The 27,630-nt window shown below is 41.8% G+C and overlaps 2 protein-coding genes across 7 annotated transcripts in view; one reads left to right on the top strand and one right to left on the bottom strand.

The window, feature by feature from the left end:
- The window catches only part of PPP2R2A (protein phosphatase 2 regulatory subunit Balpha), a 48,076-nt gene extending 33,626 nt beyond the window's left edge, over nt 1-14,450 (bottom strand). The window contains exons 1-4 of one of the 6 annotated variants that reach the window (XM_083811858.1): nt 14,425-14,450; nt 9,261-9,327; nt 6,012-6,075; nt 2,783-2,857 (exon numbers count right to left, since the gene is read on the bottom strand). In XM_083811858.1, coding sequence (XP_083667984.1) covers nt 2,783-2,857; nt 6,012-6,075; nt 9,261-9,327; nt 14,425-14,435 — 217 coding nt within the window. In that variant the 5' untranslated portion in view covers nt 14,436-14,450. Of the gene's footprint in view, nt 1-2,782; nt 2,858-3,509; nt 3,562-4,824; nt 5,064-6,011; nt 6,076-9,260; nt 9,331-9,902; nt 9,968-14,424 lie in introns of those variants that run through there. The other 5 variants (XM_083811857.1, XM_083811861.1, XM_083811860.1 and 2 more) reach the window with 5 other exon arrangements.
- An 8,090-nt stretch (nt 14,451-22,540) lies between these two features.
- EBF2 (EBF transcription factor 2) overlaps nt 22,541-27,630 on the top strand; it is a 152,156-nt gene continuing 147,066 nt past the window's right edge. The window contains exon 1 of the mRNA XM_083811655.1: nt 22,541-23,123. The gene's annotated coding sequence lies outside the window, so the exon portion shown is untranslated. The remainder of the gene's footprint in view (nt 23,124-27,630) is intronic.

Here is a 27,630-nt window from a genome sequence, read left to right as displayed (position 1 = left end):
GATTGCTGGCTGAAACACCAGCTAACCCTCAAATATTGACTTTGTAACAGCCAGCCATTCCAACCTCAGCACCCACAGAACTGGAGGCTGTTCCTACTACGAGACGGTGAGGTGCTCACACCTGACCCCAAACCTACTGGAAGCTCTGCACCAGCACTCCTTGCAAACTTTCTGAAGTTGCTGCCATCGTTACTGCATTGATAGAAGCGTTACTCTCCACTGGCCTGTTTTACGGGCAGTATTTTAGGGAGACTGCTGGTTCACATTCGGCTGCTTCATGTAATGAATGGATGCAGGTTCCTTGGCTGACACACAGTTAGTGTTAACAGATATCACAATTCTGTTAAGAATGGGAAGAAAAAGTGAAACATACTTCTTCCATTTCTTCTAGGTTTGTTTTCTTCACTTTGCTGTTTCTAGGGAAGTTTCAGTACTCCACAAAAGTCAGTTCTTAAAATCCCAGTTCTAAAGCCACTTCAAAACCCCACGCCCTAGGTACTACCCTAGCCAAATTGGCACTGTCCTCAGTCCCAGCCGTGGCTGGAGCCCACGCTTGTTAGCCTGCAGACCACGACGGTTAAAGAATCACTGAAGTTTCAGACAGCAAAATTTTCTTTAGCTTTCACCATGGAGCTGCCACAAAAAGGCAGACAAAGGCAGGGAGGGAAGAAAGGTCAGACCAGACTTGGAGCCACTGGCGACTTGTCCCTCAGTATTCTGAAGGGGGACCAGAAGCATGCAAAATTGCCGTTCCCATTTTGCAAGAACTACACAAGGCTTCATTTTATTAAGGTGAACCTTAAAGCCAGAAGTACAGAAAAAGCTAAGTTTCAGCTACATCATCAACCCAGCAGGATTACAGATGGACGTTACAAAGCATAACAGGAGCTCCCAGGACTGCAGGGAAGGTAAAGCTGCGTTACAGTTACACAGCTGGCTTTTAACAATTTCCAGCATGCATCGGGGGAGCCAAATACTCAGAAGAGCTTAGAATTTCAGCTCAACAAATTCACGACAATCAAGTACAACACTAATGCGGGGACCTCGTTCCAGGATCTCGGCATTTAATTTCAGGCCGTCTTGCATCACGCTGAGGGGTCTGCACTTACTCATCGGAAGTCAATTACAGCTGGCAACGACACGAAATTGTTCTTTGGGTCACAAAATCAGAAACCTACATGTTCCATACGGTCCAAAACACTCATACAGCTTTCTGGAGAGCGTTCTGAGCGGCTGGCTGACCTGAAGCTGGTTAATTCTCCTACGGTGACAGCTTCCCTGCACTCCACCCCCTGCGCCTCGCTCCTGCAGCTGCTCACCTGCCCGGAAGGAAGTGGGAGGCCAGCAAGTCATCTGGCGGAGAGCAAAGTACGGCACCTCCGAGCAGCTAAGGAAGCGAAGGACAGACTATTTCCGGACTTCTGCATTTCCATTTCCCTGCAAGAGCCACTTCAGCGTATACAGAAAGCTCGTTACTATTACGTGCATGTCAACAGGGCTGTTGGCACAAAGAATTATTTGCAAGCACCTGCCACACAACTGGAATTCTTGCAATATTTGAGTATTTAGTTTGATCGGAAATTAAAACAAAGGTTACAGAATTTAAGTCTGTCAGAGGAAAAAAGATTGTATTACATTTAACAGTACTTTGGAGTTCGAGCTTTAAAACATACTCCCTGAAAAATTCAAAACTCAGCTTTAAAAAATATTACAGCTTTCTTGCTTCCAAAAGCCATCTTTCAGCTTGTAAAATCACACAAGTCTTTGAAAGTGCCTTGTTTGCCACAAGCTGTAGCTAATAAAAGTAAGTCTCATGTTTATACTCATTTTTCAGCCTTTGGAAGTTAATCTGAACCACGCATCAAATGGGAAAATAACGGGAACCGTAGTTACCGCTTTTCTAAATACAACATCAATCTCACTTGTCTGTAAGTCAGAGCATTTGGGATATGTTTAAAAAAAAGAAATGTTACAAATTCCATAATTGACAAGGCCAACTGCTAGCAAAAGAAAAATTAACTCCTGATCTTACAGGTTGTATTACGCAAACAGGAACTTATGGCCAAAGAAATGTAGAGGCCAGTGAGGATCGGAGAAGAAATTTTGCTCGCTAGCACCGCTGAGCAGCATGTGGTAAGTACGACCCCTCTAACAATCCCCAACCAAAACGAAGAAAAACAAGCACTTTTTGCAGTCACAATCGCAGGCAGCCATCTTAGTAAGAGATGACATTTGTCACTGCCAGCACTAGTAGCCCTAGCTCAGAAAAGTTTGAGCCAGTTCCCATTTTCATGTCAAACACAAAACCCCTCTCTACTTAGTAGGCAAGCACACACAAATATTCTGATTTCTTCCTCTTCTGGCTAATAGAAACTGGAAAAATTGGGAAAAATCACTTGATCTTTACCCAATACTTAGGTCTTCAAAGACTACAAGCATTAATTAGCTGTCACGACACCTCCCTGTGGAACACAAGTATCACATTCCCCATTTTGCAGATTAGGAAAAAACACGAAACAAAAGCTGAATGACAGGAAAAACCTATCTAACGATTTTGGGAAACAATTCCAGCAAAACACTTCAGAAGCCTAAATTCATCCCTTCTTACAAACGTGAACAAGACTCATAGCACAGTTTGATCTGACTCTAGGTATCTGAATGCACATTAAATATCCATCTGCTTTGCTCAAGCTGCATACAATACAGATTGCATTCACGTCTTCCTAAAATGTACCTAGAAAATCAGGGGAAAAAAAATCACAGTAAAAAAAATTCCTCTTACCTTCTGCTACATCATCATCTACAGCGCCTTTCACCTGAGAAAAACACCACTGAATGTCATTTCCTCCTCCAGCTCCTGAAAAACACAATACAAAAAATGAGACCCCCCCAGAGCAACACAAAGAGCCCGTAATAGTTACTAACCGAAAATTTCAGACAACAGTGCACCCGCCTACTTCCTCAGCAATGATGTCGGCACAATTGCAAGTTGCCCCTCCCCACCTTTTTCCTTTACAGATATTGTTTTTGTCATTAGGGGCTTGCCAGCGTCCCAAGCAATGTTTGTCAAAAACAGCGTAAGCAGTAACAGCGATAAAAGCCTCTCACCGAAAGCTCGCATGGCTAAGTAATACGGCTGGCACTAACTTAAAACACACTTAAAACGAGAGCGCATGAGCATCCTACTTGACATAAAGCTTCTTCCTACTTTATATAGCAGAACCCCACTAACACACGCACACAACTTAATCAGCAACTGTCAGAAAAGCTCTGCATTTTTGGAACATTTCAATCTCTCAATCAACATAAGCCACGCACGTCATTCATTTCCTCCTCCCACAAAAACAAAGAACTGAACCTACACACTGAAGGCTAAAGAAAATAATTTTACCACAAATTTAGAGTCTCTTCGCAGAAGTAACGAAAGCAGTTATCAGCTTAAGAAAAAGCCACCAACAAATCCGAGCAGAAAAGCAAACAAGCAATCTGATGTTAACAAGTTCTACTACCATAGAAAACGGATCGAAGAGAAAACTTCAGGAACATTACTGCCTCGGCGGAAGGCAGTGATTCATTTGAACCCTGCCACCAAAACACACAAAAAAATCACCACCCATTTCTTTTGCATTGCATTCTGAGCAAATCACTGCTGAGCTGAGTACATACAGGAAGGGACTGAAATGGGCCTGCCTTTTTTTTTTTTTTAAAGCCACTGTCAAAATGGAACTTTTCCTCAACACGATTCAAACAGGCTGAGCAACAGATGGCATTTACACACTAATCCAGAGGTCTGCTATCACTCCTGGCATAACAAAGAATGCAGAACGGACTTCTTCCCTCTCCTACATTAATTTGAGGGGTAAAAACAAGTCCAAGATGTGGAAATGGGAAACCCCAAAATATTCTTTCCAAAGGTGACCAAATGGCTCACTGTTAACCGAAGTGCTACACCACGACCAGACTCCAGCATGCATTTTTCGCTTGCCTTCGTTTCTTTTCTGAAGGACTCCAGGCAAGCAAACTACATAACTCAGCACGGCGAAGGCAAGCATGGGCTCCCAGCGCCACGAGAGATGTCAGAAGGCTTTTCTGCGGATACCTTGGAAGGATCTGCCGCGCTCGCCTCTCCCATTCCCCCCAAACCCGTACAACCCATTTGCTTTCCTCTCGCCACCCTCTTCATTTGTCATTTAGCAGCTGGCACCATGGCAGCATTGAAAGGGGACAGCGAATAAGGCAAATCACCGCTCCTTCTGCATAATGCCAAAATTCTAGTTTTCATACAGTTCGCTTGAACCAAGTCGGCACTTTTTTTTTTCTTCTCCTGGCTAAAAGAGGAGGGTGGAGCATGGAGGGGGGGAAAGGCAAAGCACAAACCAAACGCTGCCTCCCTCGCCTGCTCCTCCGAAGGCAGAGCACCGAGAAGGCGATCCAATTTGCGGCGGGGGGGGGACGAATCGATGAAACCGCAGGGAGAAGTGCGGAGGAAGAGATACCTCCTGCACACACACACACCCCTCCAGCAGCACGAGCACCTCGGGATGCAAAATGGGGCTCAGGCAGAGGAAGGAAGGAGAAATAAAGCAGGGAAAGCCCCCCCCGTTATCCAACCGCATCCCGCACCCGCCCGGCTTTGCCCCTGGCACGGAGCACGCCTGCCCCCGAGCCCCCCGGGGGCCCGATCCTGTCCCCAAGCCCGGTCCCTGGCCCCAGGGGGACAACCGTGCAGCCTCGCCCCCCGAAGCTCCCCCTCGTTCCCCTTCCATCGCGCTGCGGGGGCCGCGAGCCGCCCGCGGGCCGAGCAGGGGGGCGGCCGCCCCTTACCTGCCATGTTGGGGCGGCGAGGCGGGCGGGCCGGGCGCTTGGCGGCGGGGCGGCCGGGGCCGGGCCGGGGGAAGGATGGCGGCGGATGGCGGAGGGGCTGCGGCCGGCTCCGGTTCCTCCGGCTCCGGTTCGGCTCCCGTTCGGCTCCCGGGGCTGCCCCCGCTCCGCGCCTCGCTCCGGCCCCCCCCGCCGAGCGGCTCCACTTTCAAAATGGCGCCGGGCGAGCTCCGGGTGACGTCACCCGGAGGAGGGAAGGGGACGGGGGGGAAGGCGGAGCGGCCTCGCCGCCGGGCTGGGCCTCGCCGGGCCCTCAGAGGGCCTCCCCGCCCGGCCTCGGCTCCCTCACGAGGGGCTCAGAGCCGGGACCCTTCTGGGGACTCGTCCCCGGCGGGCTGGGGGCTCTCGTTTCACCTCAGGGCCCCAGCGCGGCCCCGCGGCCCTTATGGCTCTTCCCCGTGCACCCCCAGCTCGTTTCAGCCTCCACCAGCCTTCAGCCTCCCATCACCTTTTAGCTTCCCACCACCCTTCAGCCCCCCTCACCCCTTAAGGATTCTCTACTCAGCCCTGCTGGCTCAGAAGCCTGCCCCTTCCATCCCCATTAAGGTCCCCACTGTAGTTACCTCACAGGACATAGTCAACACATTCACTACAATCCATTTTAAGATCTTGTCAAAGCCATTGGTTTCCCTTCGCAGGTGTTTGTGCAGGCTTTTTTTTTTTTTGGCCCTTTCTTAGGCAGGGTAGGGCTTGCTAATCCAGATTTCACTTTGAGATTCATGAGCTCATCCTGCACGCCCAGCACTGCCACAAGCACAGTGTGCCTTCAAACAAGTTTCCCAAGTCATCACGTACACTAATTTTGCATTTCCAGCTCAAAAAAACTAAGAAGCTGCTTTTCTTAAATGAAAGACCATTCAATTCCTAGTCAAGTACAGTGCAAAAGAGAACTGTGGGAACTGAACACATCTAAACAAACACACCAACGCAGTTGGGCTCCCAGTGCTTGAGAGTAAATGCCACAAACCCAGAACTAGCTCACATTGTAGGCTACTTTGGACAAATACAGCTTTATCTCAATGTTCCTCAAAAACCACACATGCAAATAAAATAATTATTGTAAGCAATGATAAAGCAATATTTGAAAAATACTCAACACATACAGGGCATTCTGAAGAACTGCAACTCACCTAAGTTTGGGAGAATCTGGAACCATGTATTTTGCTTGGTCCAACATGACAGCCACCCAAAAATCTAAAGGCAAACACACCACAAGTTCGAAAACATTCACAATCAAGACAGGCTTTTTTTTTAGATTGCTACAGTGTTAAGGGCCTTCTCTTAACACCCAGGTCCACACTTCCCGGAGCTCAGGAACAAGTTGACTCAGTTCTACAAATTTGTGGCCATATTCAGTCAATTCCAGATCTGGAACAGAAGCTGATGTCCCTCTTGTTTTGGGATTCCTTAAAGCCATCTTTCTCAACCCTAAACAGAAGTGTCCTGCATCCATTTAGCAGGAAAGCTTGCAAATAAAGTCCAATTTATCCATTGCTTTCTGTACTATTAATGCAGAATTTGGCCCTCACGGTAGCATAAGCATTGTTTCAAGAACTTATGCTGCTAAAAAAAAAAAAAAAAAGGCAAAGACTTGCAATTAGCCCTGTAATATAAATTAATGAAGCTTTAGTACATACCTTATAATTAGAACAAAGTCCTTCTTAGAAAAGATTTAATATCATGGTGCCAGAATGAAAGATCATAATTCCAACATTTCAGGTTTTTGTTTTGAACTAACTGAGCTATAGAACATAATGAAGTATAATAAATAATTAACATTAAATCACAGCCATGGTAATTAGTAAGACAACTTGGGAATCACAGTCTTTGCTTGGGTGTTCACTTGCTAATTCAGACAACGCAAGTATTCATTCTAGTATTAATGGTTAGTGCAAATTAGCAAGAGTATTTTGCAGCTCTGACTGAAAGTTTGTAAGCATATGCTTATGACCCTTTGATTTCACTGGAGTTTAAGCGTTTGTTCAGGTGCTCTGGGGAAACAGTAACTGTAATATGTTAAATTTCTACACAACCACCAACAGTACAAAGCTTTGCTGAATGTTTATTCCAATTATGCTTTACTCGCTAGTTCTTGCTATGCAAACCAACCCCTTCAACTCAGACTAAAAGACCATCTCCAGGAAACGAAAATACTGTAGGGACAAAGACCCACAGAAAACTCTCTCTGGTTGTATTTGGTAAGGACAGTGAACTACATACAGAGTGGTCAGTTCACAGCAGCATAAATCATGAGCTGCAGAAGTTACAACTTAAAATCAAGACATGAAATCTGACTGATAACCAGTTTAAATAATAAATTAATGTCAAATCACTGATCAAACAACTAAGGCCCAAAGAATTATCACCAACTCATTTTGTATCTGCTTTAGTTTCATAGTAATATGACCCATTAGACAAGACTATAATGAATTACAATAATTCAGTTTAGAAATAAAGGGAGTAATTATCACCAAAATTATCACTGGAGTTTAGTAATAGCTGAGCCATCCAAGGTCACACGACGGTTAACATCAGGGCAATTTAATTCCCTACAGCATACTCTTCTGCACTTCGTACTGTCTAGCTTGAAGTATCTCAGCAAAAGAGGTTTCCATTGCTTTTCGGGAGAGCGTTTCACAGCCTAACAGGCTTTACTCCTAGAAAATGTTTGCTAATATTCACCGTGTGTTTCCCCACTCTTAATTTCACATAATTGTCTCTGTGCATGTAGCCACTTAATTAACAACCATTATCGGAACAGTGCTATGTCTTAATACTGCCAGGTGGAAGTTCATGCTTAACAAAAGGTCAGGCAGACCCTGGTTTTGTAATGAGTTGCAGGCAGACTTGCAGGGCAAACTGCACTTGGTGCAAGTCCCAACCCATCTAACTTCTTTGAGGTTACATCAACACCAACCTCAAGCAGGCAGGCCCTTAGTGTTACTTGCGCTGTGCCAAGTGCCATGCCAGGAAGTCTTCTCTGGGCACGCATTTGCTTTTTTGACAGTCAAGCTTTACCTGACCTGAGTTCGCTTTCAGCAGGTCCCACTTGTAACGCCCTGAAAACCTCCATTGCCAGTGGCCAGAGATTTTCAACCATAACCAAGGTTTAAACAAAGGTTTAAGCATTTCCATTCCTAAACTCTCCTCACAGTCCTAAGCTTGAGCATGACAAAGGCATGTACCAGATTCTATTCTCTAGAACAGTTCCAGTGAAGTCACTGGTTTTTATTTTTGAAAAGGGAAAAATAAAATTAAAGTTTCTAGCAGTTCTGAGCTTCTACACTGCGGAAAAAATATTCAAAAGGGGCATAAAACATTCTATCCTGAACACTCACTCGACAGTTTAGTTTAAGTATTAGCAAGGATTAAAAGCAGAAGAGGATGGTAGATTAGTGGCACTTGCAGTTGGTCTGAAAGTTATTTTCTAGAGTGCCATCTCCCAAAGGAAACCATGCAACCATAATATCTAATGGTTCTGTAACTGAGCGCCCTAAACTATTCATCATTGAACAAACCTATGTAATGAGAGCTTCCTAACTTCAGTGAACAAGCAGCTTGTGTCATCTCAGAATTGTAAAATTCATTGGATTAAGCGCCGCTATTTCAAGGGGTAGCCTCAGCATTTTCTTTCCGAAATTACAAAGACTTTTTTCTTAACTTCAGCCTGGTGCAAGCAAACAGAAGAACTAATTAGGCTTGGAAATAGTTTTTTTGTATTCATTAAAGCAGGAGTTTGCAAAACTGGTTTAAAACCAGCTCTGAAGATGATCTGTTTAGAGCAGGTCTAAATTATAATGATTGAAACCACAATTTGCAAAATATTAGTTTAATGGATTATTTAAGCACAATTTGTACAGGTTTCATCCACCCGAGTTTTGGCAGGAGATTCATTTTAAAGTGAGTGCAAAATTACAGGCAAGAACACAGGGAAAACAAGGCTTCTGGTAAAGAAGAAAAAGGTCTTAGATGTAGACAGGAAGCACCTGTCTGGGGATAGGAAAACAAGTGTGTATATATATATATATATATATATTTATAATTTATTTTTTTTTTTTTAACTAGGAGGGCTCGTTTGGGAGGGTAGCAGATATCCCACTATTTTACAATTAAAAAAAAAAAAAGGATAACTTGAGACACACACAAAAGTTACATTATTACTGCCTTTAAGTGTCTCACTACATTTTGATGAGTTATAGTTAGCTCTAAGGGAGGATGAATCAAACCACAAAATAAGAGATCTGTCATAGCAAACTAACTTTATCCTATTGAAACTAAAACTGCAGCTACAGGACAAAATAGGAGATTCACGAGACCTAGGTTTATTCCTTCCCATAAACTACTAGCTGAGATTAAGAGAGCAGATAGTTCAGGATAACCTGGTATCTCTTCGTATTTGAATCTTCCACCTCCGGATAAATTGGACATAACTCAGAGCTCTGAAACCTGTTGGCAGTAGAAAAACAAACGAGAAAAAAAATAAAACAACCAAAACAATAAAAAAAGAACAGGGATACTAAACTAAGCCCCAGAAACACAAGGCAAGGTGCTCAGAAAGTGCTTTTATTCTAATAAGAGTGATTAAAGACTTGACCACATTGCCAACAAATCTGCAGCACATCCACTGCTAGGCACTTTTAAGAGCAGATTAGATAACCACCTACTGGGAATAGTCTAAGCAGAGCTGCTCCCTGCCTAAGGGCAGGAGATGCCTTAGCCCTTCCCAGTCCCAGTTTTCACTATTGATGCAGAGCATCCACATTCTTCATCTTGAAAATTTTCTTTGTACCAATTACAAAATCAAAATAATCCCAAACTGATATATGCATTCACAGAGAATACTTTAAAAAAGTATTATATCTCTTTGTGCTATTAGTCTCTAGGACAGGAATAATTAACATTCTTCAGTCTCTTGGAATACACTGAGATTGATGGAATAAACATAACAGTAACATCAACAATTTTTACAAAAAGTTATCTTGGGAAAAAAAAAAAAAAAACACTTCATGCACAGACTTAACTGATAACATGCTGCATCTCTAAGAAGCACAGAGTAACTCACAGGTGAAAAGGGCCTTGCTCACCACCACCTTTATGAGGCACTTTGCAGGAAGGGGAGGAGCTAAGATAAAGAACTGCAAAGGGTCTTGAACAGTTCTATTTATTTAGTTGTTTGTTTTTAACTTCTAAACCTCGTGCCCTATACACTGAAATGTTTCTTTTTTGAGGAAGGGCTGCAGTGGTATTGAGGGAGCAGAATTGCTCGTTCCTTACTAATAAACCTAAATAGGTAAAAGAATGGCTTCAGCGACCTCTATGAAATGAGTTGGTTTAACAAAAGCAGGAAGCTGAAAGCAAGTGTGCTAAAAACATTGCTGTCTATAGGATTTCCCTGTTATTTTTAATAGTGGGGTTTAGTATCTTCTATTTTCGATTCTTACTAAAGCAATGTACTTTTATGCATTAATTAACAAGCTATTATCCTTCACCATGAGTTGGAAGAATTACGCCTGCACAGGTTTATTTCAAAAAGCATAAGTAAATATAAGCCTTAGCTCAAGTGCTATAGTTATCTTGTACGTATCACTGAAGCCATTGTTAACAAAACATATGTAAAAGCCAGCTGGTCTAAAAAGAGCTCAGTTGGCTCTCTGGAATCATGTTTTTGTGCTTTGAAGAAGCTTGTAACTTTAGTAGGATATTGCAGTAAGGAAGCTAATTGCTAGCTCTATGTGGTGCTAGCAGGGTGTACGAACTTCCCACATCAGTGATCTGACTTTGCCAGGAGAAATGTTCCTTAAAAAGCATGGATTATGGGAAGAGATGATTAAATGTATAATTTGGAATAAAATGCCCTTGCAGTCTTTGAAGTCAAGCATTCTTGCTCCTGATCCTAGCCTCTAGTCAAGTCTTGTACTTTCAATCAGCTTGATGTTGTTAACACTTCATGGTATTTAGGGGGTGTGAACAGACTGATGTCCTAAGCCCTGGTATCGTAGAAAGAAGAAGATTTTCACATAAGAAATTCAGCTGATATTTTGGTATCTTTCAAGGAGATTTTAGCTTCTGTGATTCTAGAGGGAAATGTGAAAATGTGACATAAAAAAAGAAAGGAGGGGTGGAACCAAATGCAAAGGGCCTCAATATATATATCCTTATAACTCTCTTGATTCTTAAACCATACACCAACTATGACTCTGAGTAGTGACACTATTGCTTTAGTATTTATGGGTCGTGTACAAAAAATAATGTGTGCAGGTAACTAGCGTGATTGGTTTTAGTCATTCATTAACTTATCCCTTGATGTATGAGTTAATTTACCTCTTGGTTTTGTTTTCCTTTTTATTAATAACAGCACGATAGCACAATATTTCCAGGACGGTTTTTTAAGTTTTAAAATTTTCTTCAATTTAGCAAATATTTGAGCTGAAACTGTTCTGAAACATTCTCTGCTTGCTTCACTTTGTCCCACAGTTCTTCTGGTAACAGGTTTGTAAGAGCCTGAAGGTAATGCCAGGAATGAACTGAGAAGGGAAGGAAGGGAGGCCAGAATAGCAGACTGAATTGTTCCATTCACATGGCTTTTCTGCTAGGGAATAAGTTAACACTGTAAACAGGAGAGAGGTGTGGTTTGCAGATTGGACAGGAAATCCTTAGTTCTAATCCTTGCTGTGTTGTTGATTCCCTTGGAGACCTTGAGCAAATGCTTTCTGTTCCTATTTTTTCATTGGAAATGAACTAGGGATGATGGCACTTAACTCGCTCATAGGAGCAGTCTTTCAGTTAAAACATTTATAACATACTTTAAAAACAGCTCATGGTACGTGGGCTTGAAATCAACTTGGCTACTTGCTTGAGGTTATTTCCTTATATTGCTCTGAGGACCAGGGACCTTCGGGGGCCCAAGTCATCGTAGGCTTTGTTTTTCTCACTTGTAACAATGCGAAGCAGATGCTTTACCAGGGATATAAGAAAATGTAGCCCCACCAACAGCCCTTGTCTATTTATAATGTGCAGCCAGGCACTGCTCTGCCATCCTTAGTACCCACTGTGGCTACATTTGGCCCTGTTGTAAAAAGATTTCTTAACCTTTTGCTTTTGGGTTGTAGGGAGCACACCTGCGAGTGAAGATGTGTGAGATGGCTGGGGAGAGTATATTTTTAGGAGGACTCTTCTGTGTCACGCCCTCATTAGAAGCCACACGCGCTGGTTGTTGAGCTGTGTGGCAGCCTCTTGTGCCCTGAGACCCCGTGTAGCAGATGCAGCTGTCTGGCAAGCTATCCAACTGTGTCTGACGTGAGTGGTCCAGGAGCGGGAGGTGGTGATGCTGGGCTGGGAATACTGAAGAAGCATAGAGACTGGAGGGGTGACAGCCCTGTGTGAAGGCAGAGTAATGGTTCTGATTTTTTATTGTTGTTTTTATTGACGTAAATGACTGTTTAAGTGATGGATCAGACTCACATCCTTATCAACCTAGTTTAATTGGGGAGAACCTGTGGTTACACAGCCTGTTAACGGGGGCATGGAAAGGCAAAAGCCCAGACTCCTAAAAAGTATGCCTTCATCTCAGGTTTCTTGGGTTTTCTGTAACTTGTGCTTACAGCTACAATTTCAGAGGTACCAAGCCCAGACGATTCATGCTAGTTCACAGAAAAATTTCTAGAACAGAGAGACTATTTTCTTCTATCACATAATTAGAGAAGGAAAGCTCATTAAACAGTTGACTGTTACTTACAAAACTTCTTCAGCTTTTCACTTAGCTGCAAGCATTTTCAGTTGTCAAAACTGCTGAGAAACGCTGCTGAAATTTAGAGAAGAAATTTCTCAGCGTTCTTATTTGTAAATATTTTTTATTTAAAAAATAATTTAATTCTTGCTCTGAAAGCCTTTGTGAACTAGGCTTAGTTTGAAAGACATCTGATTTTGAGAATCTACAGTAACTGGGTCATGTTTTGCATAAAATTTGCCCCAAGCTTGATATGCTATCCTGAATTTAGCCATGAAGTTTTACACGTGTAGAACTCAATTCTCTTATAAGGCTTCATTGTAAGAATTCACCTGCCTGGTGGGAATCTCCCTCCTTGGTCCAGGACATCTTCCAGTGCTCACAGGGTCTGTTTTTTCCATGCTTCTCCATTCTATCTTCTCCCACATATTCCCCTACATTACTTCCTTCATCTCTCCCCTTGCCCTTCAAAATCTAACCCCCTTCTTTGATCCTCAGCGAAGCAAAAACAGATCGAAAGTTGCAGCAGGCCCAGTTGTTTTCTTTTCATTTTGTCACTGCTGTGCAAGTTACTATACGTGCATGTGCCAGGGCATGCAGATGGCCAAATAGCTTTTGTGGCTTTCAATATCAGGATTCAAATCACTAAATTACCGGCTCATGCTTTAGACATTTAGTCATTCACAGCTTGGCGATTGGGAAGGTGTTTACAAGATACCAGTGAAAGAGACAGAAATTTGAAATTAAGCCTGCCAATAAATCTCAGTTTCTGCCACAGGCAACTGCTGCCATCCAAAAGGAAAACGTATCTCTTTCTTCAAAGACCCCAGGGCTGCAATGCATTCAAGGTCTGCAGTAGAAGATACAGCCTGAAGTAGCTGTGTAGAGAGAACCCCTGAGATATAGGAAAACGGCATGTTGTTTAACAGTGATACTTAATTGGCCTACTCTAGAGACTATTTAAAAATCCTAGACAACTGTAAGCCCTGAATTTATCTGCTTATTGACCTTCCTCCCTTTCCCTTTCAGTGCCTTTATCTTCTTTGCACCTCTCTCAGTATCTGGAATTGAAGAATTTTTCCTTTGAAGTTCCTTGTATGTGGTTTTTAACATGAACCTGTTTCTTGCTTTCTCTGCCTGTAAACAGAGAGATTTCTGTATTTATATCCCAGAAGAAAATGTATATATATTTATTTGTTTTCAACCAGAATTTACTTCGTAAAAGACTGCATGGGGGATGAAGGAGAAGAAAAGTAAACAACTCCTTTACTGATACTTGAGTATCAATTAATTTAAACTACATGAATCTTGGTTTGGACAAACACAAGTATGCAGAAGAATATTAAAATATCCTGCTTCTGAGTCATCAGATTAAATTATCAATTTTTATTTTTTGAAATCCTATTTCTACTCTCTGTTTTACAATGCAGAAATGCTGCACTGTAGCTTCGTCTGATAGCCAGCCCTTCCAAAAAAACACATTAGTTCTCCATTCTAACTCTTGGGTTTAGACTTAAAGCTGATCTCTCCTGCTGTGCAAGCAAATCAAACAGTAAGCAGGAGAAAAAAAAAAAAGCGGAAATGTGGATTTTTTTTTGCCATAAGACACTGATATTTTCTCTAGCTCCACCAAAATCTCTTCATTTACATTTCACTACGCCCTGTTTAGCTGTTGGTTACCCCAGCTGCACAAATACAGCTGGTATGTGCTGCATTCTTCCTGCCAGTCAAGTTGCAGAGATTGAACATGCACAACCCCAGGAACTTTTGGCATGGGGGGCACCTCAGCCATTTATGAGCTACAATTAGACTCCTACCTTCTCATCATTCTATCATCCAAAGCTGATTTCACAGTCCTTGGAGGGGGAAGAGATGGTGCCTGCCCTGACACAAAGACCAGGTGCAAACCTGAACTCATGAACCTGAAAGAGAAATTTGGTTGATAAGATCATTGCTGCAGCGCTCACTTAAATGTTAATGTGCAATAAGTTAATTCCGTGGCTTGAGTTGTTATCACTAAAGTAGCACAAAAAATAGTAATGATTTGTGAGAATATTACGCCTTTTGCCCCCTCTCTCCAAAGTCACTATAGACAGATCTATAGTTTCAGTGGCTTTTAGGTCAGGCTTTAGGTACAGAACCTGCTGACAACTTTAAAATCAGATGCTGACAGGTGAGCCAGATGTTTTGCTGAAGTACAAAGAGGGAAATCTCGGCCACGACTCATATATATACATATAGCATTCTATGATTCTGTGATATTTATATATCTCCATTTGCCTTCAGATAAGAACTATAGAGGTTGTAATACTTGTGTGGTTTATCTATAAAAGGGTGAGGAGAACAGTGAATAGGCACAGATAGATCCAGAAGGCATCCAGATATCTTTGAAAAGAGCCATCTGCATAAACTGTGTGGAATTTAGAGGATGCTCACGTGAGGAGACAAGATCCAGATGATATATCTAACCAGGCACTGCACAGAGATGCAATAATTAGTCATGTAACATTTCCTTAGCGTGTTGCATGCAAAGTGAGTTCATCTGAACCACTACTGAAAGGTTTAATTATTAAAAGTGGTTCAAGTTAATCCCTTTTACTTTGCCTAACAATAGGCTGAGGGCTTGTGTAAGTATTACTGCTAGCATTATGCCAGACCACTGGGTGAAGCTGTGTTTCTGCAGTTTTATTTCCTTTATCTTTACTGAAGTAAAAATAGTCTTCTCCTAGCTCCATTGCTTAAACCAAAATGAGGCTAGCATATTCGTGCTTGATGTCTGTCCACTTCCCTGCAGTAGCTGTTGACTCAATTACCTATTCCAATTAGGTTTCATACGAATGGATGCTTCAAGGATATTCAGTTGCTTACCAATTCCAAGAAAATGTGATAGTGAGACAGCCTGAATTTTTGCCTCCACTGACAGCAGCTGCACCATAAGTTTGGACCTTATTAGACTCCAGAGAATTCATCCAGGCAAAAATCAAAGTTTGCATCCTACCAGATACCAGAGAATTCAGCTATAAGGCTCAGGGACCAGACTTTCCAAGTTCCCCTCTTACAAAGCTGCTTGTTTCAGCCTTTCCTGGGTGCAGAGCCAGCCTACTTGCCTCCTGTTGGTGACATTGAATCCAAGGCTGAAAAGCTCTGAGGCAGAGAACCACAAGGTTAGAACATGTCCGTTTATCATTCTATGTTTTCTTTATCATAATTGTAGAAAGTTAGAAGAAACTGAGAGTAAAGCAAACCTCTACACCCCTGTCCCCCCAATAAAAATAAAAATCAGGGTCTTCTGGTTTAAGAGAAATTTCATCTCTCCAAAACTTGGTTACAGTCCAAATTGGACAGTCACTAGAAATATTTTCAAATTCCCACAAACTGGAAGTTCTCTGGACTCCGCAGGGGCTCTGAGAAATCAACAACCTTATCAGTTTTGTTTCCAATAGCAGGCAGGAAATTACCAAGAACATCAATTCATTGAGCAACTCCAGGGGTTCCCATGCTATCTGACTTCCCGCAAAACTGCCAGGAGGACTGTCTTGCTGTTAAATACATTAACCTTCATGATCCATGTCTCCAAACGATACTAAACAAGGTACTGGCTCTGTGCCAAAGGACACGGACACATTTTTTTCCTCCATGGACCCTGCAGAAACCAAACTCTGGTTCTTCTGATCAGTCCTAGGCAGCCCAAGATCTTCTGTCCAAGATCCTGAACTTGGTCTGTTGCATTAGAAACCAGTGCCCTCATTAAATTTGTTGCTGGCCATCCTCAGCAAAGGGTAGGTCTTTTCTGAGAGGTGTTTTCTGCAGCAGCTTGAAACAGATTCTCTTTCTGCTTACTGTTTCTTCAACTTTTCTTCTCTGTGTGCCACCAGCATCAGGATAACTTGCAGCAGCCAGTCTGTAGTACCAGCTTCATCCTATCTTGCCAAATTTGCAGTTCCACAGAGCATGGCCCCTCTTTCCCTTCCAACTTGCAGAAAGCCACTGATTTCAGTGTCATGTTTGCCACTTACACAGCATGGATTATGTAATCCAGAGTGGTCTAAATAAAATGTGACCCTTGTAGGCTAAGTACCTTGCTTTCACTGTGACTGTGATGGGCGTGTGTGTACTTACCAGGAAAACATACTAGTTCTAGATGCAACACTGAATTCTTCTGCAACCAGTGAGACATTGGTCTTGAGGGGGAGGCTGAGGAAAGAATACAGAATGGATTGGAAAATACCATACACGGGGCCCAGTCTGACAGCCATAAATTTGTACGAATCAGAATGATGTTTATCCAGGGCTACTCCCTACACTTAGATACGTGGCTTTGGCCATGAGACAGCTCAAATCAAGATCTCCATGAGGAGCATTCCAGCCCAGCTAGGGCTTCTGTTGACAGCAGGAATAAACCATCAGACCTTTGCTTTCCAAGCGTCCGATGTTTACAGGACTCCTAAAGAGGGCACAGCTACGCACACTGTTAAATATTATTGCTTCTCATTTTGTTCTGATAGACATCAACAAAACAAAGTAATCTGGGCTCATGTTTCCACTTGCATCTTGTCAGAAATCCTTCCAGTTGAACGGGAAGGTAGGAAAGTTAACTGATCTTGGAAACAGGCTTTATTCCCTAGCAATCTGCACTCCCAGGGATTATATAATGCTTTATAAACTGGAGCTGCCTTCATTTGATTTACAAGTTGTATCAATGGAGGATCTGCTTTGCTTAGTACTGACCTGCAGCCCTTTCTGTGGTAGGTTTTGAAATCGGTTAAGTAGTAAATAAGATGACAGCACAGATCAAAAAGGGACTGATACTAGAGTTTTTCTTTATAAAATCAAGAGTTCATAATTAGAAGGCTGACAAGGAATTTACAGAATCTGAGTTTTGTTGTCTGTTGTTTCACATTCACATCATGAGCAAGACAAATCATTTAACTTCTTACTTCCTGTTTTCCACAAGCAGGAGCAATAATGGTGTCTTTAGCTAGGTTTTGTGTGTTTGGGTTCTCTTACTGCACCGAACGTTAAGGACTCTGACTTCTTTTTGCACCTCTTGATGCTACGTGAATGATACTGGGATTGTTATTTAATATGTGAGAGCTGAAGTTTCTTTGGGTTTAGGTGTAAAATGTGTCCTGGGCATACAAGATGTAATGTGATGTCAGAAAAATTGCAAGACAAAAAAATGAAAACATCAGATAAAACTGCTTGGGAAATTCAAGGTAGGAAGTAAATACCCATGGTGGAATTTAGCCAAGAACACAGAAAATAACCGTGTGAACAACTGGTGCTAAGATATGCAGGTATCGTAAATGCTTAAGAAATAACTTAACACGTGGAGGAAAATAAAGTCATTGCCCCTTTAAACGTATACAAGTAGTTAGGATCTTGTTTTTTTTAATCTCCATCAGAGAAGGTGTAGGATTTCATGGGATGTGCCAAGCATGAGGACATGATGCTAGATGGCTCCAAGCAGAATGGACACTTGCTTGGTTATTTTTGGACACATGAGTACTCCCGTCAATGCCACCAGTGTTGCAGCTGTAACAAAGACAGGCTTCTGTTTTGTTGTGGAGATAAAACTTGAGTGGATGCCTGGAGGAGGGGCAGAAAAGAGGAGGAAGAGTGGTTGGCATGACCCATATCACGTTTTGCTAACAATAGCGTTAACTCATTGCTTAATTAAATAGTTAATTAAGTTCAGTGTGTGGGCTAGATAGAGCAACTAATTGTGGGCTCGTTGCATTTTTCAATTTGTTGTAAGAAAACAAAAACCAATTCATCATCATTCCCTGAATTTTGCCTACCTCACAGAGCACTGACCTAATCGATGTGACACACACTAGCTGCTCTTTATGGTATTAATGGGTCATGCTGCAAGAGAGTCCTGTGCTCTAGGGAGAATATTTAGCTCAAGGGGAAAATTCAGAATATTTAGGGAAAATGTTTGAAAACAGGAATGGAAATTTGCTGGTCAGTTTTAAAGAGCGAATCTTGGTATAATGGTTGAAGTAGGGATAAGACTAGGGGGAAGAGCTTGAGTGGACGGAAGACGCTGGAAAATCACAAAAACTAAAAAATAATAAAAAAAACAGATACTTCTAAGTATTTAGAAATATCTAAAAGGAATTTAGAATTTATCTAAAAGGAATTTAGGAATTTATCTAAAAGGAATGTTCCTTTATTTTTAGTGGGAACGAAGACCGTTGGTTCAAGTGCTGTGAAACAGCAGGGAAGCCTGGAGAAGTTACAATTAACTTTCAGATCTGTGTGACAAGAATATAAAAGTCACCATCAAAATGTAAAAATTTTATGTGAGGCTTCCAGTTTATGTTACAGTTATCTATGAAATGTTATGATTTTTGGTGGGGACTTGACAAAGTTCTCAAAATGCTTCAAGTGGAAACCTCAGTGGAAATCCCTCCACTCTTTCTTCTTTGTTGAGATTTATTTTGGGTCCCCACAAAAATAAATCCTAGACGGGCTTGGTCAGTCTCTCCCGTTTATGTTTACAAAGGTATGTGGCATTTCAGTTAATACTTAGGTCCAGGAATACTTCCAAGTTCTTCAGGGCAACTCTGGGTATTTGTCCTTGATGTACCTAAGGTTGACATTTGATGTGCGGACAGGGTGTTAGCTGTACCAGGATGGCAAGGAAGTTTGATATGGGAGTTCAGAAATGCTGGATAATTTCTATTCTACATTGCAGTTGTTAAATGAGCCAGCATAACTCATAGAACACGGAATGTCTTCTCTTCAGCCTTCTCTAAAGGCTTTGGTTTATACGTCTGCAATTTTCTTTGTATTTTTTAGGATGAAAACAGCCAGGAGAGGGAAGCAAAAGCATAACCAGATGAGACAGATGTGAAACAGCAGCAGTGAGAAAATAGGCAGCTTCCTTTGGGATATTTCTTTACCAGCACCCTAAATACTGAATGTAAATGGGTAAGCAGGAATTCTGAATCACATGAACATATGAAGCTGATTAAGCAGAGACCCAGCTAGCTGAGGGAAGTCAGTTGTAGAGTCTTCTGCTACTACTGTGTGTATGACAGTGTGACGCTGGCTTTGTCTACAGTTAAAAGTTGTGCTCTAGATGTGCTATGTTAGGGAGTAACCCCCCAGATTTTCTTCATTTATCTCCACGTGTAGTCAGCCATAACACAGATGTATGCATTGCCAGTACAGCCAATTCAAGACTCACAATGAAAACTAAATTATACCAGCTGCATACAGCTGGTCACAATAAGTGTGTTTTATGATACTATAATTGTATTTAGTCACCTAATTAGTGGTGAAAGAAAAAAATACCCTACCAAAAAGCAGAAAAGTTTGATTAAGGGTGCCTGGTGAGGGCAGCCATAAAGGTAACAATAAAAAACAGCCCTAGCCTTGGAGAGGTCAGAGTCTGTTACTGGTGGGACATTTTCTGAGCAGGCTCACCCTGAATCTCTAATTTACTCACTAATCTGAAGAAGACATATGTTTGCACAAATTTTAAGGACGACAGTATGCTTTTCCAAAGTCACAAATCAGTTTTTAAAACATAGGTAACGCCTGTTTAATGTTCACCAGTGCAACTGTACATTGACTCTAAAATTCAGAGCAATATAATGCCTACTAGAGGGACCGACCCTAAGGACACGTGACAGCTGCTTGCAACGCTGAAACTCCAAATGAGTGCTTACCTAGATTAAAGTACTCTGAATGCTGCTCTTGATTCCCATGTTTGCACCTTTCAGGACTCTTCTCCAATGCTGCAAAAAGACTGATTTAGGAAATTCTGTGAAGATTTCTGTGTTAACCTATACTATGGGAAATGAAATGGCTGGAAAAGGTGAGCTGAAGAGTAGAAAAAGCACTTAATATTTTTTTCCTTTTCTTTATAGACATATTCAATAAAATTGCTGGTTTAGCTCTTAAATCAGAGCTAGACTCATGAGTCAGCTGCTATTTTATTGCTACCCCTTCAATTTTGGGTGGGAAATGTTTTATATAACTGCACTGTGTCACATTTTCAGCTGAGAAAAGACATATATTACTCTGCTCCCCCATGTCCCGAGAGGCCTTCTAACCCATAAAAATGATAACGTTACATTATACTCTCCTATTAGGCACACAGTGAAATATATCCACTGATTGTTTATCTTCCAAACAGATGAAAGATGATGATTGAGATGATATACTCCTTCCCTTCCTCCCCACCTCTATCTGCCCCATATCTGTCAGGGACAACAAGGAATGCTCAGGAGTTTAGTAATGGAATCCAATCTTTCCCTTCCAGGTCAGCAGTTCAAATCTAACCCAAACTGGAGACAAGAGTGGATACCATTTACTCTTTATTGGCCTGCAACATGATGACTTTTTTCTGGGTTTCAGTCTAATTCCTGCAGTATGGGAGTCCATGAAAGTAAAAGCCATCATCCTGGCTGACACACTTTATTCACTGAGACGTCAGAAAAGTTAAAGTCATGGAAGTCCTTTCTGGGTGATAACCCCCAAGAGGGGCAGCTCTCATATCAAATCCAACTGACTATATATTACTATTTGGCTCTATGGATACTTACTGGTGGTTGGACTGATGTTTTTGAAAGCATTGGTGTACTGTTGCAGAGTGTCGAGATCTTTTTGGTTCAGGCAAGGCTCATTTATGTGTGAAACAACTCTTTATGAACATGGAAATGTCGATCTCTCCATTTCCCCCAACATCTGAAAATAAAAGTGATTCCCAAGCACATGGAAGATACTATCTTTTTGTTCCAGCACCATGGTGGATGTGCCAGCAATCTGAAGAAGCTAGCTATGTTGTTACGTGCACCATGGATATAAGCAGAGAGCTTCAGGCTGCGATTAAGCCAATGCTTTGCACAAACCCTAATTTGTTGGTAGTTGCTAATAGCTTCTCAGAGGGATTACATCAATCATTTTAAAACAGCTCATAGAATACAATACAAACATATAGGAATGTGAGAATTACCAAATTCCTTCCTACCCGTGAGCCATTTCAAACAGTATATTTCACATAGTATATAATTATTAGAACAAATTGAATTTTTCCAAAGGCAAAGAAACCCCAAAGAAGACACTTAGGGTAAAAATATGCCCTTTCACAGGAGCCTCATAATAACTCCTAACAGAATTTTAATAAAGCTCTGAAAGTAAAGCTTTTCATTAGTAGTAACAGGCCTATTAAAAACTATAAATTAGCAGTACCAATACCAAGTTCATTACTAAGCCTTATTCAGACACAACCCTTCTGTTGGATGCTTTTTTTTTTTTCATTCATCCCCCAGGTTTGCACGGCTGCCTGTGTTGGGTGACGGCACTATAGAAAAGTAATTAATTCCTAGAAGGTTTTTCCCATAAGGGAGTTTTCTATCAGTGCTGAAGCGACCATAATGCTCATCTCCATTTCCTACTGAAACACTGCAGTAATGCTGCCACCTATGGAAACTTTCTTAGACCCGACCTTTGCAATCTGCCTAATGCATTCGCAGCTGTGAAAACAGGCTTCAAACGTGCACAATTGATCTGCAGATAAAACTCCATATTTGTTACTGGATCTTTGTTAATCTAGACATGAGGCAGCTCAAATTCTCTTCCTTCCAAATAAATTAGTTTTGAAATTGAAATTGTTTCCGGAAATTGGTCCTTAAGACAATATTTTTGCTTGACAGTGGCACCTCCAGGCCCTGATGTGAAATACTGCTGCCCCATTATGCTAAGTGCTGTAAAAACATCAGAAAGAGTTGGGCAGCACTTCCAGCCCACTTCTTTTCTCACAGAAGTGAGGAAGATGTGAGGAAAAATTCCATGTTTCAAGTATATACCTGATTTACTGCATATATGTTTGTTTTGCATGTGCATGCTGCGGCAGCACACAGGGCCCTGAGACTGCACCACGGCCTTGCCCCCCCTGACCCGGCGCCATTTTGTGTGCTGAAGGAGGCGCTTGGCAGGGATGCTGCTTATCAGGTACCTTGGTGGGATGAGGCCACATTTTAGGAATAAGGGTGATGTGCTAGGCTGTCACTAGAGGCTCTGCACCCAAAAGGCACTTTGGGGGCATTACTAGCCGTTTCCTGCCCTGAGCTCCCCCCAGCACACAAGAGGAGATCTGAAAATGCACAGGGTATGTGCTGAGAAGAGGCCTTTCCCTGCTGAAAGATGTGGGAAGGAGATAATCCCAAATGCTTGAGATAGATCTACAGCTTTAATGTGTTTTTCCTCAGAGGAAAGCACAGCCTTAGCCTCCCCACTACCTACTGACCTTGCATATGGCCTTAGAACAGAGAATTTTGAGGAAGACACAAACAACACATTCATTTTACTCTATTTGCACCATGTAGCAGAATAGTGAGTAGATTTAAGGTGTGCGAGAAGAAGAAGGGACAAGTTACCTGAGGTACAAGTCACTACAGATGCCTTCACAGAACTGCTGAGGGGTTCCAGAACCTTCTAGAGCTGGGTAGAACCACCCTGGCCCCTGAGGTAAAACACCTTTGCTGAAGATATTCTCCTGGTAAGAGCTGATTTAATTCATTAATTCTTTCTTCCCTTGATTGTGGCTGTTCATTACTGGGTTGTAATCCTGCCTAAATGGGGGTGTTTTCAGTGGGCAGTTTGGGGAAGGGGGGATGGTTGTTCTTGGACAGCCCCCCCCCCCCTTTCTTTTTTTTTTCTTAATTTTTTCTCTCTTTTTTTTTTTTTTTCAAAGTAGTGGTTCATTTGCCTTCTTTGTGGTCTTTTATGGAATGGGATTACCAGTTCAGTGGGATTTACTGTAATCAACATAATAGTTAAGTAGTCAGCAGAGAAAGCTGCTGAAGGCTGTTGGCACAGATATCTTGTGCAGGTCCAAGGCCTGCAGATAAATAGAGGAGTTGGCTTATAAATATTAATAAATGTTCTTATTTTCTATTTTAACTTCTTGTGTGTTGAAGAAAACAAATGTAAGGTGCTATTTTTACAGGAAAAAATGTGTAGGGTATATATAGCCACTGTGTTTTGTGTTCTTAGCTGTTTAAACTCAAGATAGTATTCTGTGCATAAGCCATCATTTCTACAAATTTTTGCCCTTTTTTTTTTTTTCATTTCTAGCTAGTAGGATGAGGCTAGGAGAAGGGATGTAGTGCTAGAGTAGTTTTAAGAAAGGGTCGTGTCTCCTGCTATGTTTGTGTCAAACAGAAAGGGTGTTGTTACCTGCAGCATTACAATACAATGGTAGGTAAGCTGTAATATGGCTTTCTCTGAGAGCGGGTACAGGAGGATTTCAGCTGCTCTGTGGAAACGAGGACTCCAGCTCCTTGTTTTGTTCAAACCTAGCTCTTGCTTTTGAAAAGGGAAATTGAGTCTACTTGAACGTATTCATGCACACAAAGGTCTGGAAACACCTCCTTGAACAACCTCAACGCTCCAATTTGTTTTCCCTTCTGAGCTTGTGTGAGGTGATGGTGAAAAGAAGAAAACAGGCATAAAATAATGACTATGCATGTATACCGATATCTCTTTTGGAAACCTGGTTGGAGGATGAATACCTACTGTGGTCTTAACCTTGTTAGCTGTTTACTCACTTAGATATTCAGTGGCTTGTGATTTGGCAGCTGTCTTGCTTGTCCTGTGTAGGGCTGTCACCTTACACAGAGGTGGCAATGTGAGGAGGAACACATGAAATCAATCCAGTGTTAATGACGGCATTGCTGTTGTACTGTCTAGCAGTAAGAATTGAGCAAGGAGCAAAGGCCCAGATGCTCAGGTGGTGCTCAAAAGACAGGGTTCAGCGATCACCAGTGTGCGTTGCCTTAAAATTAGCACTTAGTTACTGTGGGTAAGACTGGGTTTGAAACCCTTGGTTTATATTCTTGCTCTTTTTAGGTGACCTGCAGAAATACTTTTAAACTTCTTTTCTTTCCTACTGCCACTCCTTAAAAAATGCTCAATAGGATTTAGGTACTTCCAGTGCTTATAGACCCTTAAAAATAAAAAATAATAAATAAATAATAATAATAAAAAATATAAAAACTATAGAGATGGAACTGTTCTTAATTCAATGTGCTGCAATATGGCTGTGACCTAATTATGTCTGACTCTTAACTGTATTTCAAAGAGGTTGGTTGTCCCATATGTTTCACTTTTGCACATTGAAATATTTTAGGAAACTTGTTTATTGAGATAAGTATCTGTAAATCTAATGTTATGTAGAAGCATTATGGTAATGAATGTCTCCCTCTTATAGTAAGGTATAACAATTTTGTTTGCTACTGACTATTATCTGTTTGAAAACATAGTGATCTAAGCTGCCCTATGCTATGCATCATCTAAGACTCAGAAAAGAACCAGGGCAATGATGAGCTGAGGGATATGGAGGTAAGTATCAATCTGAGTGCAAGAAATGTCCTAATGGAGTAATGAAGTGGTAGGAGTTGTTTGCTTGCTGGAAATGTTTCTCTGTGCTTGTACCAAGCACGAGAGAGTTCTGAGTCCTGGCACTGTAATGATTCTAGAATTGCAAAACTGAGAATGAGCTGTTACGCTGATGTAATTTGGAGCTGCTATGATTTGTAGGCACTTTTCCTCTGCATCAAGCTTTTAATCTCTGGCTAGTATACTTGAAGATAAGCACAGGTACCAGTGCTTCTCTGGAGGGCATTAGGACAGGTAGTCCCTTACGAGCAAGGATGCAATGAGCATAGGTGTCTTTGTACCTTGATGAGTCTTGGTCTGCTTTTTGAGTTTTTTTTTTTTTGACTTAATGCATCTTCTCTTGAGGTATTCCCTTTGAATTCTGGTGCAGGGACAGGTCTGGGGGGAGCAACTTATATGCCCCAGATCTTTAGGGTGCCTGCGCTTCTTTTCCCCCAAGCAGCAATGTGGAAACCTCAGTGGGGTAGTTCTTTGACGCCATGATCGTCCTCGGGGTGACAAGTGACTTAACTGGGAATGAAGCCCGGCTTCGTGGGCTGTTACAACGTTAGATTGCACCAAGAATTATCTTCCAAAAAATGGTTTGACCCAACTCATGGATTATCATGCAGTGAGTCAAACAGTTCATGGACGTGAAGCCATATGGTAGCCAGTCACCGTCTTTTTAGCCCAAGGTACGCTTCATTTAGCGGCGGTGTGGGGTGAGGTAGTAAAGCTGGAGTTTTCAGAGCCTCTCATTGGAATTCAGGCACTGTTTGCATTTAATGGGGTTTGAGGCTAATGTTTCTGTGCTCTTATTTTGTGTGTTGGACAGTTCTGGTGCATTCCAGCCTGTTAGGGCTTTGGGCTGCTTTATCTTTACTACCACCAAGTCCTCAAACACATAACACAAGGTGTGGTCTTTTGAGTATTTCAAATAGTTTTAACAAAAAAATATTTAATATGTAAGCATACAGTGAAATTTGGACTTACATGTGTTGTTACCTGTGTTGCATTTTATTAAAGCAATTCCCTTTAACTCCTAGTTCTGTCAGATACTTACTGTTTGCAAATGAAATGCAATCCCTACACGATAAGGCTATTTTTTTCCCCAATGAGTATTTATGCTAACTGCAGAAATACATATTGGTGATAAGGACCCTATTGTGTTAAGTGTGCTGTGAATGCTGTAAAGAGACCACAGTGTTTGTAATTTAGATTAAGAGATTAAAATGTAGTGCGTGAATGTTGCAAATACTAGTGGGCTTTTGGGAAAGGAATATGAGCTAACTTTCAAAGGAACTCAAGGGACTAGATGCTCAAATGCCTATGGAAATTGGACCTTGGAGCTTATCTGAGTGAGAAAAGTGACAGGAATGACTGCAGGACTGTTCATAGCCTCTTATTTCACTAGCAGATTTCTGAGGCTGCACTGCATGGGCCTGGAAGGCTGCAAGGTAGAAGGAAAGCAGCAAGAAGAGTAAAGGTAGTAGCCTTTGATATTTTTTGAACGAGTTTGTGATGCAAAGCTCTCTGAAGTCTCTGACGATTTGGCAAATGTAAGCTGAACTGCAAAATGAACTGGTAAAGCAAGTATCAAACCAGCAAGGTAGCATGTGTTGCATCAAAGAGCTGTAGTGCAAATGGAGGATATAATTCTGCCTCTGAGGAGGACGCTGCAGACTGTCAATGTCTGTTTTTTGGAAGGTGTTTTCTTGGCTCTGATGTGACCCTGAACCAGGTCTGTGTTGGTCACTGCATGAAAAATTCCTGTAAATGCTTATACGTGCTAGTATCCTGGAAAGCAGCCCAGCTTTACATCATACAGGATGTCTTGATTATATCAGTAGCAGATATCTGAAGTATTTTTATTTCTTCATGGCAGTTTTAGATAAGCTTTTTCTAGTTAGAATAGAACTGAATTTTGCAATAAATAGCCATTCTTTTCCACTGTGGCCAAACATGATAACTTTTATATTATCTGTTTTCTTTTGCTTGTCATCTGTGGATCTGCAGTCGTGCTGCAAAGGCATGATATGCTGATCTAACAGGTAGGGAAAGGAGACGGACATGTTTCGGGCTGTGGAGTAACTTGTTAGCAGAGCCTGAGATTGTTGATCTTCCTTTTCCTGCTCAAACTTGTTACTGCTGTGGTCTATGTAGGCACCAAAAGTTGGTCTAACCCAAAAGATAATTCCTCCTTTGGAGGAACTCCTTTGAGTTGTAGGGGGCTGTGCTTCTTGCTGTTTACACAGTGTGCCTACAAATCTACGCTGCCATTCCTGCTTGGAGGGGCAAAGAGTGTTGGTGTGGAGGAAGGGATCTCATGAAACAACCTCCAAGGGACTTGGCTTTGATTGAGGTCATGGCTAGTCAACACATTTTTGGGGCAGTGCTGTAAACTTGGGCTCCTGCTCTAGTGACTGGCAGAGTTGCCCCCACAAGCTGCGCACCCAGCCTGCTGAATCTGCACGTTACTGTGGGTCTTGGGACTCCAACCTTCAGAGAAACTGCTTGTTGTAAGCTCAGTGCTTGAAAAAGGCAGCATGCCCGTACTCTTAGAGCTAAAGGATGGGCCTTAAATTCAGAGGCTGCTGCTATTCCAGAGTAACTGTGCTATGGAGTTG

The sequence above is a fragment of the Anser anser genome (genome assembly GCF_964211835.1).
Source record: "Anser anser genome assembly, chromosome: 26".
In the NCBI taxonomy this organism is placed as follows: domain Eukaryota; kingdom Metazoa; phylum Chordata; class Aves; order Anseriformes; family Anatidae; genus Anser; species Anser anser.
This window is presented reverse-complemented; position numbering and strand designations above follow the sequence as displayed.